Here is a 21,414-nt window from a genome sequence, read left to right as displayed (position 1 = left end):
ATTGTTTGACAATTCTGTTTGATATTTTCCTGAACTACTATGGAACAGCTAGTTGTTAGGCAACATCCCCCCAAAGGAGCCACAATAAAAAATATTTCGAGGGAATGCCGTCACTTATTCAGGTGTCCATTCTTTATTGACACTTGTTTCAAACTACTATTTACAACAACCGAGAGATGGAATGCTACTAGGCCCCGCCTACGAAGTAAATTGTGAGTTAGAAATAGGCACTTGTTAATACAAATAGTGGTTCGATAACAGATATAGTTATTTAGTAGTTGAAAAGGAAGACAGGCGTGTTTGATCAAAAAGAAAATAGTGGACATGCAGTATTCGATTAAAGAGGCTAAAGTGGACAAATATTATTTCTGATGCAGAACCCACGGGAGTGACGGGACACATGAAGTGAAATGATACTTGATTACAGATTCACAAGAAACATATCGCAAATGAAAAATTGTATAAAAAATAATAGTTTCTTAAAGTTTCTTTGATCGCAATAAAAGCATTATTGTACAAATTTATTACATTAATTATCTAGTATTACATATATTATTATTATTATTACATGTGCTTATGTAGTGAACAAAATTATTTAGAATGCAAACAGCAAATTATCATCCTTTGATGCTACCCAATTAATATTGATCATTTCTTATAAAAAATCACAAGTACTTCGGTTTGTTGATACACAATTTAACGATAATCTTCCGGTGGATGTAATTATAATGACTATTATCAGATTGGGATAAACATTTAGTTTCCATACTATACATTACCATGCCAAAGTAAAACATCCGACTCTCACCTATAATTGGTTATTATGAATAAATCCTCTAACATCATTATTTAATAAGCTTAAATTCCAGTTGTTCCTTTATGTAAACACTTTCTAAGATAGTGCCAATAGGGATGACAATAGATATGTCACTGTATTTTTCATGGGTAGCCTCGTAAATTCCCCACAAGGCACCAGTTTCATCGTAGACTGGGGCACCTGAATCTCCATGATCCCCTGTACACAGAAAATAATTTTATTAAAAAAATGTCAGAAAAGGAATTTAATAAATAATGACTTACCAAATTTACCATCAATACCGTAAACCAACAAACCATTAGCTCTTTTAGCTTTTTCAAACAATTCAGTTATGACCACAGGTTCTAAAACAGGGATCATTCGTCCTTTGGTATGTCCTGACTCTCTGCCGACCTTATAGACATATATAAATTGATCTTCACTTTCATGATCCAAAATAGACTCTACACTGTTAATAACCACTTCAGTTCCACACGCTTTGTTAGAAATTGAATCGCAATACTCGTCAACCATACAAAAGGCGTAATCTACGAGCATTTCTGAATCATCAATATTCAAGTCCGAATATTTAACACGAGCACAATGATCATCAAGAGTGCCCTAAAAAGTAACAAGGTTGGCTTAGTGGTATCACGATTCATAATTTCCATTAACTGCATACATTATCTACCTTTCCTGGCTGAATTACTGAGTCATCAACATCACCGACTCCGTGCTTTACAGTAAGAAGATATTCATCTTTATCTTGATTTTTTACCCTAAATAATGCACATAATGTGCAAGCATTATCAATTTCGGCGTCACCTATACTGATTCCAGGCTTGAAAGTCTTCTGAAATTGGCGGTTATCGCATGATGGTTTAAAAGCCCCGTAATCGACCAACAAAGGAAAACCTTTATACTCTGCTGGAATGTTATGAACTGGCGTCCCTTCTGTCAAATTTACCGAAGCGATAATGTATTCTTTTCCATCAACAATTCCAGGGTATGTAACGGACAATGGAACCTTTTTTCCAAATTCTTTACGAAGGTCTCGTCCCACTTTAGCCATTTTTATAAAAGTATTATCATCACAAACGGGAGAGACCTTACGATTACCAACTATTGGTGCTATTAACATTTTATATTATTTTTAATGAATTTTTTTATAATATGTAATGCTTAAATTAGCCATAACATACCAATAATGTTTGGATCGTTTCTGGCTTTTGTAAAATTAGAAAGTATTGAATTGTCAACTTCACTGTCGGCAATCGCTAAAAGTGCACCAAGTTCTTCACTTAGTTCGTCAGCCCTGCCAGAAAATAATAGACAAATCATTTACAAGGTTAATAATTTGGGAATTTTACTAATGCAAACATACGTCATTTCGGCTTTGTCTGTTGTAGGTTTGAAGTTTGAATCACTGGTCTTTAGATATTGATAGAGATACTCTCTAATGGTTTTCTTCGCAGTTATTTCTTCGCCCTTTTCCAAAAAATTTGTGTTGACTATGTATTTGTGGCGCCTTTTCACATATGCATATACATTTTTATTTAGATTTTTCCCAGGATATTTATTTGGACTCCATCCCGGAATTTTCTTGATCTCCTCAGAAAGGAGATATTTGATTGTCGTATGTCCTTCAGTTGAATCTTTATTAATAGCATTATTCTGGTATGATCTGAAACAGAAAGGGATTAGTCAAACATCGTGTCAACTGCTGCAATAGCGTCATTGTGAAACTGGAACATTCATATTTTCTAATAACTCGTAATTAATTATTTTGATTTCTTTTATTTTTTGCATTCATTTTTTTATCACTTACCGTATAGACAAAGCCGTTTTCTTTCTTGACATCATGAATTTTGCTAAAGAAGTATCAGATAATATTAAAAAAATATTGCATCTTGGTATTAAATGGTAGTCGACCAATTATGATGTAACACGATGATGTAACACAAATTCACATGTTAAATTTTCACGTGATGATCATCCTTAATTAGCCAATTAAATTTAACAAAAAAAAAATCGTTCGTTACAAATATATAGCCCTGTTCATTTCTAGATCGTATCGGATTGACCGAAAAATGTATAACCAATCAGATCATAGTTACAATTGAGCACAATTTTTGATTGATCGGATTGGTTATATATCCATAATAGCTTATAGGGCAAAAACACGTAGTTGTTGTTTATTATGTTTATTATAAAATCGATCAGGGAAAAACACCAATTTTTGTAAATCGGCTTGACTGACCGCTGACCGCATCAGTAACCAATTATTTTGGAGTACAAATTTGCGGTCAATCCGGTCTGATCTAGAAATGAACAGGGCTTATATTTAGACGACCTTCATATATTAGTGATATCCTGTTTGAGTTTATGAAAGAAAGGTTAGTTTGAAACTCTAAAAGTACAAATTGTTAAAATGTAGTTGACAAATCCGTTTGTATTTTTCTGGCACTGCTATTGCTGGGCAACATATTCTCCAAAGAGGAAACAATAAATAATACTTCAAAGGCTGATGTCTATCCTTTATTGACACTATATATAGTATTGCAAGTTAGAAATTGACAACAAAAATAATGGTTCGATAACAAAGGAAGGACAGGCGTGCTCGATTAAAAAAATAGTGGACATGCATGTTCAATTAAAGCATGTTCGAATGTAAAAACAGTGGACAAATATTAATGCTAATGCAGAACCCATGAACTCGTGAAGCGAAATGATATCTGTGGATTCTGTTATTTGGCTATGAAGTATGACATTGATCAATAACAGAATACCTGGAGGGTATTCCATTGGATATGCTTTTAGCACTTTCAGATATTTTTCGGTGATCGAAACATGTATGCGTGATCGATAATAGAGGGAACAGCGGTCAAATATTAATTCGAACGTATGGTTTTTTTATTGATCGCTAAACGATTACAGAGAGCATACTAATATAGTAAGTTTATTTATTCATCGACTTTCGTTGCAGACGTCATTCCTTTGGAAATGTTATTGTGTCGCTACTTATATTCTCCTACTTCCTTTAAACAGTAGAAAGACATATTTGGACGCAATCATTTCAACGAGATACCAGTTACTTGCCGCCTCATTACCATCCATTACTCCGAAATTCTATTTAGACATTTGTCTCTTTTTGGATATCTCGTTTTGGTACTATTAATTGGACATTTGTCTCTTTTTTGGCTACCTCGTTATACTATTTGAACTAATTCGTATTTTATAAAAATGGATTATAATAAGTACGAAACATATTTAGCCGATGATTTGTCTACCAAACTTGTTGTTCAGGACCATACTGCCGATGGCTATAGGGTATTTGATTCTTTTGATGAGTTCTGGGATTTTAGTGATAATACCCCTCCACACTTACGGTGTTTCTCTGAAGTAGTGTTTGAGGATACGCCCCAGACTCCCATGGTACACGTAGGGATTTCTTCTCGTTCTAAAATGCCTAAAAAAAAGATAGTTGGTACTATTGAGTCTGTTATTACTAGCATGCTAGAGGTTTTCCATACTAGTTATCACAACACGAAAAATGTCCCTATTTCACCAAAGGACTTGGTAGTTATGGATGAATGTGGTCTTTCTTCTCACGGATTCTGGATTTACTCTTTTCATATACTAGCTCCTTCATTTTCTTTTTCCGGATACCAAGAAGCATCTATTTTTCTTGATAACTTGGCCTTACGTGTACCAAAAAAGATTCGACAGTACTTGTTTCTCCCTTGTAGCCCTCCTACTCAGTATATCCGTATCCTTGACTCTACATTTCCAGATGACGCTAGAAACAAAAAAATTTCATCATATAGCCGTTACTTAGGGACTGCTACTGATATTCCCCGGAATGGACTATTTGTTAACCATTTTCCGGACTTAAAGGTTGATAGCGTTTCACAAACAACTAGTGAGAACTATTGTAATAACATTTCCGAAAAAACAAATGAACCTATCCAAGCTGATGAGGTTGATGATCCACAACTCGCTGTTATGCAACAACATGTCCTTCCCCACCAATTTACCCACAGCGACTCTGTTGCGAATGGTAATGATTGCTCTGTTAGCTTCGTCTATTCTAAGGATGCGATTGATGAAAATATTCCGGAGATTGTTAACTCTCTAGAAAAGGACAACCACGAAAACACTGTTACAAATGAGATTGATAGGGACAACTTTAACGAGGATAGCATTCCCGAAACTGAAGAAGATGTTATCTCATCTATCATTGAAACACGAAGTATTGGACACGACATGCCAATTTCCGACAAAACTGATACATCAGTTAACGATAATGTTCACGGGATAGAAGCGAATATTACTCCGGTTAACTTATCCAACACCGAAACACAACTTGTTGAGTGTGACACTATGATATCCAAGGGATACTGTGTATCTATTTGGGACATGTGCTGGGCTATTACTGACATTATTTATGCAGAATCGCAATTTGCTGAACATAGCCCATTAATAACAATTCAAAACAGTACAGATACACTAGTCCTAAAGGGACTACCAAAGGTGCAAAGCACTGCCCTCCAGACATTTAATAGTAATATGTGTGATAGTATTAATTCCGTTGATCTACCTGACACATGTTCACAGGATATTATATATGATATGGCGACTCTGTTAAGAACAGAAGTTAATAAAGAAGAGTTTTCAGATGTACATACCAACGCACCGACTATGGAAAAAGAATACATTAAGGATATTCCTTCAGGACATGTGGTTCATCTACAAGATCATAACATCTACCCGTTGATAAAATTTCTATTATGTTCTTTAGTTATAGCAGAGCAAATAAGACGAATTGAAAATTTTGTTAAGGATGGCAGTTCTAGTCATCAACAATGTCAAAACACTACATCTCTTCGATGTTCTTCCGATTTCTTTCAACCAACACTTGAGAAGCGTCAAGACATTTTTGGCATCATCACTAAACAGACACCTTTCAGACATACAATACTCCTACATACGATATGCGTTAACAATGAAAAAACCCGTAAGCTAGAGATTCTATTACTGTTTTATTCAAAGGACAAGAGTAGTAGTTGGGGACGTTCTGTTACTAACAACATTCCCACTAATTTTCGGATTAAGTATAGTAGATGTACCCGTTCGAAATGTCTGAATATTCTGCCTCCGCATTGTATAAGATTTTGTTCTTCAACGGTGAATCACTCTTCTGCTAGAAGAAGCAGTTCCCGAAGGAAATATATTAATTGGTTTCGAGGTGCTTGTAAAACAGCTATAGTCTCAGTCGGAGACTGCTCGAAGAGCAAAATATTATCATCTGTTCCATTCTCAAATCAAGAGTTTGTTCAGGGAGCGAATCAAAAAGCTCCATTATCACGATCCTTTAATGTATCCGAAGAATGGGTTACGAAAATAGATTTCTATGTGTTCTGGGAAATAATAATCTCACATATTACACTAAAATACCTGGCACTTCAAGCTGGTGCGAAGCACATGAAGGACATCCTGCGGAAATGTAGAACACTAAAGGAAATAACTAAAGAACACATTCGGAGCGCTGTTTTATATCATAGTCTCGTAATTATGTGGAAGAATGGACACAAGTTATTTTCAACAAACAACAGAACCACAATATCTTGCCCATATGGTTGACGAATAAACAGCCTGCATTGTGAGTGGAAATAGTGTTGCTCTACTATAACTTGCAACATATATATCTGCCCTATTCTGTTCATTGGTATACTATATTAGCAGCCGAACATATTCCAGAGGAATCCAGACACTTGGGTGTTTCACAAATACGGGAGAATAACCATTGGCAAATATAGAGGGGATATGTTCATCGACAAACAGAGGGGGATTGCGTTTACCAACAAACATAGGGGTTTTTGTGTCTCCTGTCAAAGACAAACACCACGCAGTTAACAACTTCATTCAATGAAATGGGCATATCATACATCTTTGGCGTAGTACTATTCATGTGACACTCTGCACCTAGGAACCCAGGTTCCTAGAACTTCCTTATGTAATGAGCGTGGTTGAGCGGCAAGACGGTCAGTTCAGAGTATCATGTGATCTATGACGTAGCATTATTACAATCAAGAAAATTATGTGTATAACGAAAAAGGAAAGGCGGGTGAAACTATTTGTCATTAGGATCAGTTTTATTAATAATTTGTGTCAACATCGAAATCAAGAAAAAATGTAATCAGACGATAAAATCCGATTGCGCTATGTTACAATCTAAAAATGTTTCGATATAGAATTTTATTAGGCGTTTTTTAATGGACAATATTACCACAAGTGAGTAAAGTAATAATTAAAAAGATAATAGACTACGTATGATAAGTCATTTCTTGTACGCATTGTATATGAGTTGGATGTTATACTAACCATGTTCTTCATACCTAGGGAGAATCTAAGATATAATACACCGATCAGTCAGAGACTCTTATAATCTCTCGAATGTAGAGGATTTGGGCTTCACTGGTTTTATGGGAATGTCTCCAGGCGTCTACAATTGTTTTTGTTTCCTGATATTTCATAAAATATTATTCCGCAAAATAAGACGAGCCATTAATTTCATTAACACGGTAAATATACGTTATCGTATTTGTCCTACAAAAAAGAAACAATTTGTGCTCTTCGAGCAGTCTCCAACTGATTATGTCTACTCAGGTTCACTTCTATTAAAAAACAGTGATTCTGTCTTCGAGAATGGATTCATCTACGAGTATTAGTTTCGTACTTCTAATTTTTTTGCCAACCAGTTTAGAAAATGGAACTTGATGTAAAAAATTACTTCGTAAGCTTTACCTACCCGAAGGGTATGAAGTAGAATATATAAATGAAAATATGGCATTACGTTTGAGATTCGACTCCAGAATTGAAGAATTATGGTAATATCTTTCTTACAACAACAATGGTTAATGTAGGATGTATGGATCTTTATCATAAAATACAGTATTAGTATTCGTTAACTAAGAGAATATGCTGAGAATCTTCAGATTCTAGTGTAATCTCGGAATATAATTTAAGAATACGGGAGCAAAAGATTATGTTTAAAATAAGTTTTCCGGTTTAAATCAATTAATTGCAATGTATTTATGTAAACATGTATAATATTTATCAAGAAATTCTGTTTCGGTTACAGAAATTTTTTTTTAGTAATCGAATGTGAGGTAGATTATTGAATATGAAGGGAGTACTCAGAATAGCTTCCTGATTTTTGAAATAAACAGATTCTATAATCACATGAAAACGAAATTCTTGGAAGAGAATACAAACGTCCTCAAACAATTGAGGATGATAGCTTTTTTTATTTATCCCGCAAATTTATACTACAAGACACCTCGGCGAAGCCTGCTGTCTAAATACTTTGTAGCAATCCATCCACGCACTAATAATTCTCTTTTCCCTAAAAATCCACGCCATGATCGCATTTCTGTTAATTCGAATAGGAATAGTGCGGCGTTTATAAAACCTGTACAATGTGTCTCTACTAATGCTATAGCCTAATTCATTAAATTCACGAATTAACTCTTTGTATCCAAATTTAGACTTGAGTAACCATTTCTTAATGTGCAAAGTAGCAGCATACTCTCTCCATAATTGTTCAATCTCATGCGGATAAACACGTCTCTCATTATTTCCGTCATCACAAATATCTGATAATAAAAAATAATTGAAATAATGAGATGTGTAATGTGCCGGACAAATTCTAACTATACAAAAATATTACCGACCTGTGATAATATTTAGAATCTCGTTTAATTGCTCAGAATAATTTGGGTTTTTGTTCGGCACTGCTACTTCGATACACTTATATTCAGTTTCTTCTATAACGGTTTGAGAATACGAGGCATTTTCGATGTGTGATAGTGATTCTTTATTCGAATCGACTATTTTATTGGTTTCATGAAGAATTTCCTCCTCTTCAACACCTTCAAAAAAGCCAAAATAAAGTTAGATATTCGTATCAAATGAACTTTGAAAACAAGGAACTTACAATCTGACTGCGTTTCCATGGTCCATGGTATTTTTTTCTTTTTCTCTAGCAAGTAATTCCTATATTTTTCACTATATAGTTCCAACCATTTCTTGTATTGATTTACTTCACTAGTCTCATGGGCGATTGTAGACGGATCAAAGAGACTTGAAAACTACAACGGCATAACGCAAATATTTAATTATCGTATCCATTTCTGTTCTTCACGAAGAAATACATGAATAATATTTAATTTACCGAACATACCTTAAATTCTTCTATACATAATTCTTTATTTCTTGTGCGATACTTGATAGTAATGTCCCATGAAGTACCCTTCAAATCCACTAAACACGAATCGGAAATGTTTACACGTATTTCCATTGTTGTAAAACAGAAAAAAATAACATATGGTTAAAACACTACTTAGTTCTTTACATAGCTCATTGATCTTTTTAATTAAACTTGGTTTTAGTCTATGGTTACATAATTTTTCTTTCGTCGACTCATCAAAAGTTACATGGAGAACTTGAAGGTCGTCGTTTGAAATTGTACTAGGGAAACATGAAGTGTTAACAAAATTATTCGACTTGTTATTCTCTTTTTCCATAACAGGAATGTTCGACCAGTCAACAAAAGTTTTTTGGAAGCGAAAAAAATATATATATATATATATACTTCGTAGGCTTCGCCTACCCGAAGGGTACGAAGTAGAATTTCTAGCATGTTCTAGAGTAGAACGATCACATAAGCCACAGAGCATGATGAATTGATGATTAATTATAATCGTCGTCATAGTGATCAACTATGGTTACATCAATTTTATCACTAATTAGTAACTTCCATTTTTCGTGACTAATAATTTTTTTTGTTCCTTAAAAAATCGTGTATAAAATTTTGTAACATAACAAACATCAAAATGTGCGAAGCGGCCTTGACCAGTTTCACTAAATAACTGTATAGCGTGTAGATTCTCGAGGTCCCTTGAGATGTCAATGACAAAAAATTGAATACAGAAGAAAAGAATACTAAGAGTTTCGTCATATGTAGAGCGTAATACTCATACACTGCTTGAGCATTTCAAGAAGAATCTACTTCGTAGGCTCCACCAGGAAAATACATTGTACATAAAATATATGAGTATGATGTCTACAACGGAAAATAATACTTTGTTGTCAAAGGAAAGTTCATCAGTCAGAGACTGCTCGAAGAGCAAAATGGTAATGTAAACGCAAGATGGTGGTAGTAAAAAAATAAAGATAACGGGATGGTGTAGTATTTTTCGCTTCTTTGTAACATTTTTTGAAATATTTGATCGAGAACAAGGAGCATATGATAAATCGAAGTGGGGTATACAATCAGAGAATAAATACAATTATTCGACTACAAATATCAACAACAATTAGTTACGTGATTTGTGGATCTAAATTTCTGATGTAGTGAATCTATGTAGATAACCGTAATAATTTTACTACATAACTCCTAGGAATCCTTAGAACAGTTCTTTGAAGGGAAAGAGATTAATAATTCGATCACATTTTTTATGCCAACCAGTTTAGTGAAACTGACTAAAGCTACTTCGTAAGCTTCGCCTACATTAACATACACTTTTGTTACAGTTAGTTTTTTGAATTAAGTGAAATAATCCAAGGGACACGTATTAATTCGATTACACCTATTAATGATGAGAATTCGAATGAACAAGGAAACAATAATAGCTTTTTAGTAATCGAAAACTTAGACGTTATTACTTCAAAGGACACATGTAGATAGAGGTTTGATTTTGGTGGTGCTTCTTGAGCAATGCGGTTCATTAATTGTCAACAGAAATTAGTCTTAGACGTAGCAGTACAATTAAAAGAGCGACATCGTGACCTAAGGGATACTGTACATCATCTTTTTTATCGTCACCAGAACTAACAAAAAATAGACTATAATCGTCCCTTTAGAAAATTTTACAAGGACAGTCGCATTACCTTCCAGGTACGAAGTAGATATTGTCTCTTTCAAAAGTGGATATCTGCAATGGAACATATTCTGTAGTCGACGAACTGTTATATTCTCAATTATCTTGCTACTAATCACAAAGTCGATTGGAACTAATTTGAGAATGCAATAATATCATAACGGTATATTAACGGGAGCAAAAATAATACAATTGTCGTTTATAAGGATATCCGAATATTTATGAAAGAAAACTGGGACGTCTAAAGAACCATATAGAGAACGTATAGATATAATTTGGTAAAGCTGTGAAAGTTATTTCTTTGAAATTGGGAACACATTGCTTCGCAATGCCGGTCCTACTCTTGCCCTACCCTACGGGTACGAAGTAGATTTCATCTACCCTTTTAGTTCAAAAAAATAGATATATAATTCGAATACTTGCTACGATCATGGTTGTTATGTTATACTTTTTTATCGTAATAAAATTTTGCCACGTAGACATAATATAAGACAGAGAGTAGTTACAGGAAGAAACTGTCAACAGTTATTTTGGAGAAAAGAATTTCCTTTCGGACCTAGTAATATAGACACATGAGAAACGGGTTCGTATTTTTCCCCCATGAACCTTTTTTATTTCATATCTTGTCTTATATAGATGACCGTAGATGATGCATTTGTCTACCAAGATTATTCCAATGTGGTTTTACAATAAATAGAAGAAATCGTAATACAATGGACTGTTGCATTATACTTATTCCAAGTGAGAACACTTGCATTACGTCTATGCGTTGATACAATATCTACAAAAGAATCATAACCTACTATTATTACTGCGGAAATAGAAAGGATAAGATTTATTTCGGCAATGCTCTTATTGGGTACAATAATCGTCATACCGATTGTACAACCGCTCCGTAAGTATACTATTTTGTTCTTAAGCTATTTATGTTGCATGAATATAATAGTCTGAGAGTTAACGTGTTCCATTTCAATTACCCGACATAATATTACTTTAGGGTAGCTTACATCGAACACGTGGATTGACTTTTACATTATTTCCCTTGGAATTTATCCTTCAGGTCTCCTTTATTAAGTTATCAACCCTTGTTCCAGATCATTGTCTTATTTTTTACGGTGTCAAAAATTTGTGTCCCAGTACTGTTTTAGTATACGAAATCATATCTTTTTAGGTTTTGTTTTCCATTTGAATTAACATGACCTTACTAAAGAATGGAATACGGAACAGATAATTATAGCTGCCCAACAACACAAAAACAACATGAATTGTCTGTTGAGGATGTGTATGACAAAGAAGAGCTATCTACGAAATTAGTAGTTAAGGATCACAATGCAGACATGTATAGGGTTTTTCATTCACGTGAAGAGTTTTGGGAGTTCCACGATAACGTAACCGAACACTTAAGATCCTTTTCCGAAGTAGTGTATGGGGATTTACCACAATTTCCTCGGATACATGTAGAGTTCGGTTCACTCAATAGAATCTCTGGAACAAAAATAGTTAATTTACTGAGACAAGCTCTTGACGGGATGTTGGAAGTGTTTCGTGATAATTATAGTGGAATAACGAATGTGCCTAAATCACCAAATGACTTTGTTGTCATGGACGAGTATGGTCAGAATAGGCATGGTTACTGGACAAACGATTTTCACATACAGGCCACATCATTTACATTTACAGACTATAAAGAGGCTAAGGAGTTTACTCATCGTGTACGCTCAAGTTTACCTGTAGAGGTTGGACGATTCATTAGTCTCCAATACAATGACCCTATTCAACTAGTCCCTATACTTGGCTCTACATGTCCTAAGGAATCCTTACACAAGAAAGTTTCTCGTTTTAGTCAATTCTTAGGAACAAACGTTGATATTCACAAGAACGAATTATTTGTTAAAAAGTTTCCGGACTTGAGTTGCATGGTTCCTTCTACACCAATAGCCAAATGTGACATACAAAATGGATGTATCTCGTCTGGTTCATCAAATAATCATGAAAATATGAATGAAGTTCCTCACACTGTGATCAGCAGAAACGACTTTACTGTCCAACAACAAACTACCTCATTGGCGAAACAAGATGATTTGTGCGGTGAAGAATCGTTACAGAACAAAGGTTATCGTGATAAACAATCTGACAGTACCGGTAACGAACAAAGGGAAGGCACGATTACAACGTTGCCAACAAAAAAACATCTGCCTTCGATTAATAATCAGTACGCTATTGCATTAAACTGTTTGGTCCTGCTTTTCTTCATTGCAAAGGAGATTAAACAAAGCAGTATAAGACAAATGCGGAGTGGAACACATGTCACTGAATCAAAGTTACCACAGAAGAAAAAAGATGGTATGTTGGAAAGACAGCAGCATCAACGTCAACATAGAGGAAATGCGAGAATTGGAAAAGACCTTGGACGCAGAAGTAGTAATCGTTGGAATGGTTGGAAGACTCATAGTAATCAAAATATTCGGTTCAAGAACTATTTTCGCAAAAATGAGACGAATAACTGGGAGAGAATATTAGTTTCCATGATTCCACTTGTTCGTAATGTTATATGTGTACACAATACCAGTGGGTTTCGCCTAGTTTTCACTGAAACAAGATCATATGGGTGCGGTCCTCACATGTTCATAGCAATTACACCATCGTGCCAATTATACCAATTCAATCCACCATGAACAAGATATATACTACTTCCTGAAAATGTTTAAGGCTTCGAAGTAACAATGACACAAATAGCACAAATGCTGGTTAATAAAATGGGGGGCGATATCGAACATTCCAAAATGGGGGGGATTACATTTATCCAAAAATAGGGGGTTTTTGTGTCTACTACAGAACAGAGTATATTTTTTGTTTTGTTTACTAGCATGTGTACTGGAATTGAAAAATAGTGAGCAATGTTTACGTTTAATGTACCAGTGCTATATCATGATGATCTTAAATAATAATCGGGTCGGTTATAGCAAATAATAGTAATAACTTCATTATACATGGCTGTGATGATTGGATCACACTCAATCAGGTTCAAAGGTTGCGACAATATTTTGGATAAGCTATTTAGTAATCGAAACGGAGGAATATGTATCCTATCATCGAAGAAACAGGAGGACATAGTATTTGATTGCAAGGAAAAGTATTTTAGTAATAGAAGATGAGAGACGTAATGTTTGATAGCAGAGACAGCATGTTCGATAATAGAAAAAAAGTAATTTGATCATAGATATGTGGAGCGCATCCCTTGAATATGGGCAATATTCGAAAATAGGAATCAGCCATGCAATCTGGATACCTATGAAGTATAGTTGTTCTTTTTTCTGTATGTGTTCCCTTCCGATTTTTATTCTTACATATGTTAGTCGTTAGATATTGTCTCATTATATACTAGTTGTTATCTATTATAATATTCATTTACCCGTTATCGTGATATTACTTATCGACCACAGCAAATATTTCTTCGTTCATCAAAAATTGTTAACAATAATTCTAAGAATTGGATTAGCGGGTTCTGTAACAAGTAGTCGCACTTTCAACAAATGTAATATGTATCCCTGTATTTTTCGTAATATTTTTTTAATGTATGTTTCCACGTATTATAAATAAAGATTAACACTTGAAATCATTGCCAATAATTATTCTTATGCCAGTTAGTACATGGTAACATTTTTATTTCACAAGTAAAACACGTTCTCATTAATTCTAATATAGTAATCGCACAATGTGTATCTCATCATTTTTTTGACGATATTCTTTTCCAGTTATTATACTTTACCACGTGATCACATTGTTTTGATATCGTGACCCGTGGGTCACAGTGTCGTTCTTTGTCCCGCTGCGCCTTAGAACGAATTTTTGTTGACTTCAGTATGCGACAAGTAAATAATTAATGAACTACATTGAGCAATAAAGTACACCAAATTCAGCCATCCATCTAACAGTATCCTTTGGGGTAATGATTTCTAAGTTACGATTACTAAAAAACTATTACTGTTTCCTTATTCATCCGAATTCTTATCATTAATCTCACATGCGTGGTGTATTAATATGTGCTCTCCTTTGTTCTCATGGATAATTACTCATCTAGGCTAGTAATTCGTGAAACTATCTATAACAAAACATGACAATATAAGCGAAGCCTGCGAAGTAGATTGATAGCATCGGATACAAATACCTGTAGAATGTATCCTCTCAAAAACATCGTCCACATGAATGTGAGCAGATATAATCAGTCTTAGGAACACATTTCCTAAAACCTTTGCAAAGGAAGTTCTAGAAACCTAGGTTTCTAGGAAGACTGCTCGAAGAGCACATATTGTTTCCTTTTTCAAGGACAAATGTGATGTCGAAATTACGTTATCTTTTACCTTGTTAATGAGATGGGCAATTCATCTTATCTGCGGAACAATTCTTAATATTCAATAATAATAATCCTGATTTTCGGGAGACTAAAAACAAGGGTATAAAATATATGCATAGGGATGTGATTGATATCTTAAATCTTCGGGTATGAAGAGTATGGTTAAGTGGCATTCAACTCATATACAATCTCAATACACAAAAAAACGACTTACCATACGTATCCAATATCTTTTCCAAATATTATTTTACTCACTAGTAGTATTCTTATCCGTTAAAAATCGCCTAAGAAAGTTTCTATATCGAGAACATTATTGAAAATGTTATATAGCGCATATCATTGATGAGAAATATGAATTTTATTGTCGATTTCGTTTTTCTTGATTTAATGTTGTCATCAATTGTTATAAACCAGATCCTAATGACAAATAATCTTTAAGATAAAATAGTAGTACTAACTGATGTTAATTGATATCTATAATAATGATAAGCGTTTACTCGAAAAATAATACGTAATAAATAACTACACGGCTATCTCTCTCATAGGCTTGTTTAGTTTGAGTTGTTTTGCATTTGTCTACATATTATGTGTGTGTCTAATGAGGTGCAAAAAGGGTCTTTCATTGGAATAGCTTCTAATAATCAAAGATTGTCGTATATTATTATTTCGATTATAATCAGCAATACAAATACGCAAACCTTTTGTTAACATTTGAATAGACAGACTCAGATGTCATCTTCGTGGCCTACAATGAATCTTCTACGGCTCCGTTAGAGTACAGTATCTTTCCGAAAAAATCAATTGCACACCTCTTAATAAATCTATTTCATATCCTTGAAGTGTACAGCTGCCCTTTTTCCTTCGATAACGCTATAAACAACATGGCATAACATTTTATTTGCTTAAAATTTAAAGTGAAAATATAAATAGACAAAGAACAAACACTTGCACTTTATCTAAGTCTTCGCACGTAACTAGTTCTCATGTTATCTATCCATAATCAAATTCTTGCTTATTTCTATAATCTTTTGTAGGTGCGATTGCCATCAAATTTGTATTAATCCTAATGGTTTCCGGACTTCTATCAAGATATAGTTATGCCTTAGTTGATGTTATTTACTATTCTTTATTTCGCTTGTTACTCAAGAACAATTCCACCCTTCATACATAAAATATTGCTCTATCACAGCTGTTGTTCGATCTATGCTAAAAAATAAGACAATACTATTGTTAAAACAATAGACGATACATTTTCAGGCACCGAATTGCATATTAATAACAAGTGCAACATTGGTTCGCATGTAACATAAAAATTCCGTATACACAAAAAAAAAATAAAAGTTGCTTGCCATGGTAGACCTAGAACAGAAAATAGTTATGTCCTTTGGAAGTCTACAACTGAATTCACAGTTATAACTCTCTTGCGAACTAGGGACAGTAAGTGGGACAGTACATGTCGTAATATATACTCACGTGTTTTGTACAACATGATTCATATGGGAAACTTATCTGTACGACATTCTTCTACTTATTTTTCATCATCATAATATTCTTATACTCGTTTTACACCTCATCATACTTCTACTGATAAAAAACGATATTTACTGTAAACATGGCTTCTCCTAGAGATTTCGTAGCACTATCACAAACAACTCCTAATTGTTATCGAATGAATCTGTCTGGTGGAAAAATTGAAATAATGCCCGTACACCACGAAACTGGTATTCTATTTTTCGATGTACAGTAATGAGGAATGTTTAAAAATGTTACTTATTTGCAATAAAAAAAAATACCATTAGGTCGAAAGGAACTGATACTTGGTTCTCAAATTCACGCTTGGTGTCACAATAACCCATTAGTTGGAGAGTACGGCGGTGCTACTGTATGCTTCAAAATATCTGTTGATTTTTTTTTTCTTGTGCTAATATCATTTTTGGTTTTACAAATATATGACTGTAGACGGGTTGGACATTACCAACAGAAGTAGTTGAAATGAGATGTGCCGATGCATCCGTTGTACTCATGACTAGGTTTCTGAATATTATACAAATTTTGAATATGGTTTCATTTTTAGATTTTTTAACTTTTTTATCTGCTACAGATGGAACAATCTAACAAACGATGAAAAAGCTGAAGCTTATCCTGCGGTAGCGCCAAATTTCGTTATCGAATTACGCTCAGTAAACGATACTGCAGAACGAGTTCACGAGAAAATGCTTATGTGGATGAACGCAGGGGTAGAGGTAAGACTAGATATTTGTTGAGCTACGTTTATTGATCCTTGCTATTAATTATTAATATCATTTGTCTAGGAGGGTTTTTCCCTCGATCCATTTGATCAAAAGGCGAGGATATACAGAACTTTAAGTAGAAATAGGGTCACTTGGACAGAATATCAGAATCCTCCCAATTTGCGTTCAAATGTTCTCAATGGTTTTGTATTAAATTTACAGGGAATAATTTAACCCATTGCTATAGTAGAATAACTGTTTTGCATAAAAGGATTTATTTGAACAACTTAAAATTTGCTATCTTGCATTCCAATTTTAAATAGGTGAAATCGTCAGATAGTGAAAATATATGTATATGCGAAATTACTTTTACAATTTATCATTTAAAAATTCAAAAAATAAAAGCATTAAGTTTGCATAAAATTATCCTTTTTAAAATATTTATAGTTTATAATATAATAAATTTGAATAATCATCATAAACTGTATAGGAAAATATCTCCTTATCAGACTTCCTTTACTAGTTTACATCTCATGAGAAATATTATAGCGAATATAGTTAAGTATTTAAACTACGACTACGAAATGATTTCATATGATTCAACATAGAGATAAGATATCTAAGAGTGTTCATCTATTTACCATTTTTATGTAAAAATTCCGCTACGTGTGAATACCTGATGAATCCTCACCAGAAATATTGTACTTTTGATAGGTTTTGTCCTCACAAATAAATTCCTAATTCATCTGCAAATACATATTCGTGAAGTGGGTCTCTTCAATATTTCTATGCTTCATTACAAATATTCTTATGGAACAAAGCGTATAACAAATAGTCTATTGTTACGTATATACTGAATGGTTTTGATCTCATAGGTGTCCAGTTCTGTACTACATAAGGTTCCAATAAAATTGACATCCCATTAAGAATTCCATAGCCACATTATTGCATCGCAAAACTACATTGTGTCGCCTACTTCTTCTATTGTATACGGCACACTCTTGTCAATCTCGCAACATACAATAGGGAAGACTAAGTCTTTCTCGTTTTGTAAAAAATTGTTTCTGTGATGAAAAGACAATAACAAGGCGCTATAGACTTTGTGAAGTGCAATGAAATCTCAATTTTTTTTTGTTACCGAGTCCGTCGAAAATAATAAATTGAGTTTGTTGAGTTTCATGTTGATAGATAGTTCGTAGTACAACGTGCTAAAAAATACAAATATGGACATCCCTCCATGCTAATGTCATTTGTATTACTAGTAGCGTTACGACAAACTGTAAACTGTAACCCACTCTGTAACCCCCTTTTTGGATCATAAGGAAATGAAGTTCATGGTATCTTACCCGTATTTGGGAAATCGAGATGTAAACAGTGAAGTTTCCGGTTGGTCATGTTGATACTTTTGGTTGACGAAATTTTTTACGAAACTCATACTGTGCTGAAACTCGTCCTGTTCTTTGAAGTCTCTCCAATAATGACAGATAATACGGACTGTAATAACGTTATATCTTCCTCCGAAAAAAAAGGACTGCTTGAAACTCTGGGAAAGGATATAGAAATTATCAAGAAACGATTATGTGTGATAACTCAAGAAAAAGAAAGTTTTAAACGTAGGTGTACGGAACTTGAAAAAAAGAATAGGGAGCTCTCATATAGAAACGTAGAGTTGCAGAAACGGCTTGATAATTTCGTAAAAGAAAGTGAATAACAAACCTCCGATGATTACCAAAAGCTGAACTTGATTACACAAGAAGTGAAAGATATATTGGGCCTGATGAACTCCGACGAAGATGGTCTTGGTGGCAACGAAAAAGAAGTTGGCTCTAACGTAACTGAAGCTAGTGTTTCTAAGGAAGTATTAGTGGCAGACGAAAACGTTCCCAATGATGAAGAAGGTCAAGAGTCAGACTCATATACGGACGAATGCGTCATTGTTCCGATTGATCCTAAAAAAAGTACGGATGGCAAGCATAATCATCACAAGTCCACCTCCGATACTCCTGGACAAAATACGCATGTTTATTGCGAATATTGCAACAAATACATAACTTCAAAGGGATATAAAAACCATCTCTATACCCAAACTCACCTGACGAACGTATCTTTACGTGAAAAGGAGGAATAAGGATACAAAAATTCTTTTTCTATGTAATAAAGAAAGTGCGTTATGTCTGTACTTTTGGTATGTTGCATATACTATATACTGTAAATGTCTCGTGAGGCTTTTTGTATTAACTTGATGCGTGAAGCGTTAGGGTGTGCGGTCAATTAATCAAATCAAAACTATATATGGTACCATATAAAAATTTATTATTGAAGATTTTTTGCATATAAAATTTTTTTTATTAATAAACAAACAAACAATAAAAGTATTGTATAGTTAATTATTATACTTTTTATACCTTTCAGTCATATACACTTATATTAACAATTTAACAATTATTTTATTATAATTATTCAATAAACTGTTTAAAAAGTGTTGACGCAATATTAGATCCAAATTGAACTTCTTGAAGTGGAGTCCTTTGTTTAGTTCTTTGTTTTCGCATTTCTTTTAACCCATCAGTCAAGTTTTCTTTTGTGATTTTGTCTGATGATAGACGAAGCTTTGATTGTTTTACCGATGGTGACATATTTGGGTGCGTCTTTAAGTCCAATTTGTTAAAAAGACCTTCCACTTGCTGTTGATGAATAACAATGAAATAAATATGGCTTTTAACGAAATCATAAAGATTAGGAACGACGTTTATATGACTTGTGTATACCCATTGCTATTTTCCAAACTTTAATTAGATGCACAGCTCTAACGGCTCAATATTTTAAGGCGAAATTTTGTAAAAACCAATATTAAAGCCATACAAACAAAGTTACGAGACTATTCCTTACATTTGATATGAAAAACTTACATCTGATATAATTGTTTGGAATTTTTTTTCAGTTTTAAGATTTAAATTGGTATCTTCTTTTAACTGGCTGGTTGATGTAAATAAAAATGTCGTAACTTTGTAGCTGTGGTATGGAAAAACTGATTTATATTTAAAAAATTTGGAGAAAGAAAGCAATTCGAACTGGGCATCTAAAAATAGCTTATTTTTTTATAGTTAATTTATATATAGTATTATAAAGCTATAATGTCGATCAAATTTTTGCCAAAAATCATTCACTAGTTGAAAATCAGTGTGACCACATATAGTTTTGATTTAATCAGTTGACCGCACACCCCAGACTGAAGCGTATCCCTTGGCTATCATGTAATAGAATATTAAATGCAAAAAATAAAGAATTTATATTTTCAAACACACATGTTAATGGAGGAGCATCTTCCTCTGATATGCTGTTTTTACTTTTTAGGGAACGAATTTTTATGATCGAGAAGAATTTTCCGAATTTGTTGTTACACAGTGATTTTAAGATTGCATGTCTCCAACTCTCCATTATCAATTTCATTAAACTACAATAAACGGAGGAATAATGCCAATGACAAATTCTAAACGGATAGTTACTGCGGAAATTTTATTAATTATTTGTCAACTGCCGTGAGTACAAACATCTGGTGATGTAGCGCATCAAATCATGACAAACGGGTAAAATATTTGAAGTTTTCATTGTTTCATTATACGATATATTTATGTAAAAAAATAAACCCATATAATTTATTCATTCTATAAAAACTAATTGTCTCCAAATGATACAAATAAAAAAGTAAAAGAGAAATAATGATAAAGTAACAAAATCTGAATAAAGGAAAGATTCGAGTTTTGGAAAATGTGAAAAAAATTTTGGCGGTATGTTTTCATACTTATGATAAAATAGATGTGATTAATCAAGAGGAGGTTTTTGTAAATCTTAATTTTTTTGTTGTTCGAGTGTAGTTAATAAAAAAATTCGGAAGTCTTAACTTATAAATCGTGAGAACGAAACAATAGAAAAAGATAGATACTCCAAAGGAAAAACACCCGCCCACAATAACATGAAAATCTAATTTATACTTAAAACAAAATAACCAACACAAGAAAAAAATGGAAAACCCCATGCTGCAAAAAATCAAATAAACCTAGCTCCGTGTGCCGATTCAATTCTTCATCA

At 33.6% G+C, this 21,414-nt stretch overlaps 8 protein-coding genes across 8 annotated transcripts; 5 read left to right on the top strand and 3 right to left on the bottom strand.

Annotated features, from left to right (window-relative positions):
- Positions 1-845: 845 nt before the first annotated feature.
- Positions 846-2,656, bottom strand: OCT59_002365 (uncharacterized protein; the record flags this gene model as incomplete). Its single annotated transcript, XM_066144447.1, has 6 exons — positions 846-1,015; positions 1,081-1,417; positions 1,488-1,927; positions 1,999-2,111; positions 2,181-2,480; positions 2,625-2,656. 6 exons carry the CDS (start codon positions 2,654-2,656, stop codon positions 846-848), a joined length of 1,392 nt encoding a protein of 463 aa, XP_065995610.1.
- Positions 2,657-4,039: 1,383 nt separating this feature from the next.
- OCT59_002364 (uncharacterized protein) lies at positions 4,040-6,439 on the top strand (the record flags this gene model as incomplete). The annotated part of the gene is made up of 1 exon (XM_025328168.1): positions 4,040-6,439. The coding sequence occupies one exon, from the start codon at positions 4,040-4,042 to the stop codon at positions 6,437-6,439; it is 2,400 nt and encodes a 799-aa protein (XP_025167796.1).
- A 1,683-nt stretch (positions 6,440-8,122) lies between these two features.
- OCT59_002363 (uncharacterized protein) lies at positions 8,123-9,384 on the bottom strand (the record flags this gene model as incomplete). Its single annotated transcript, XM_066144446.1, has 6 exons — positions 8,123-8,204; positions 8,277-8,454; positions 8,533-8,730; positions 8,796-8,949; positions 9,042-9,121; positions 9,213-9,384. The coding sequence occupies 6 exons, from the start codon at positions 9,382-9,384 to the stop codon at positions 8,123-8,125; spliced, it is 864 nt and encodes a 287-aa protein (XP_065995609.1).
- A 2,567-nt stretch (positions 9,385-11,951) lies between these two features.
- On the top strand, positions 11,952-13,415 carry OCT59_002362 (uncharacterized protein; the record flags this gene model as incomplete). The annotated part of the gene is made up of 1 exon (XM_025328166.1): positions 11,952-13,415. One exon carries the CDS (start codon positions 11,952-11,954, stop codon positions 13,413-13,415), a length of 1,464 nt encoding a protein of 487 aa, XP_025167794.1.
- Positions 13,416-16,706: 3,291 nt separating this feature from the next.
- OCT59_002361 (uncharacterized protein) lies at positions 16,707-17,559 on the top strand (the record flags this gene model as incomplete). Its single annotated transcript, XM_025332743.2, has 5 exons — positions 16,707-16,815; positions 16,894-16,976; positions 17,054-17,124; positions 17,196-17,337; positions 17,407-17,559. 5 exons carry the CDS (start codon positions 16,707-16,709, stop codon positions 17,557-17,559), a joined length of 558 nt encoding a protein of 185 aa, XP_025167793.1.
- A 1,243-nt stretch (positions 17,560-18,802) lies between these two features.
- OCT59_002360 (uncharacterized protein) lies at positions 18,803-19,036 on the top strand (the record flags this gene model as incomplete). The annotated part of the gene is made up of 1 exon (XM_066144445.1): positions 18,803-19,036. One exon carries the CDS (start codon positions 18,803-18,805, stop codon positions 19,034-19,036), a length of 234 nt encoding a protein of 77 aa, XP_065995608.1.
- A 66-nt stretch (positions 19,037-19,102) lies between these two features.
- OCT59_002359 (uncharacterized protein) lies at positions 19,103-19,453 on the top strand (the record flags this gene model as incomplete). The annotated part of the gene is made up of 1 exon (XM_025311841.1): positions 19,103-19,453. The coding sequence occupies one exon, from the start codon at positions 19,103-19,105 to the stop codon at positions 19,451-19,453; it is 351 nt and encodes a 116-aa protein (XP_025167792.1).
- Positions 19,454-19,781: 328 nt separating this feature from the next.
- OCT59_002358 (uncharacterized protein) lies at positions 19,782-20,763 on the bottom strand (the record flags this gene model as incomplete). Its single annotated transcript, XM_066144444.1, has 3 exons — positions 19,782-20,009; positions 20,235-20,353; positions 20,631-20,763. 3 exons carry the CDS (start codon positions 20,761-20,763, stop codon positions 19,782-19,784), a joined length of 480 nt encoding a protein of 159 aa, XP_065995607.1.
- Between the last annotated feature and the right edge of the window lie 651 nt (positions 20,764-21,414).

Source organism: Rhizophagus irregularis, chromosome 10 (genome assembly GCF_026210795.1).
Source record: "Rhizophagus irregularis chromosome 10, complete sequence".
NCBI classification, from domain to species: Eukaryota; Fungi; Glomeromycota; class Glomeromycetes; order Glomerales; family Glomeraceae; genus Rhizophagus; species Rhizophagus irregularis.
This window is presented reverse-complemented; position numbering and strand designations above follow the sequence as displayed.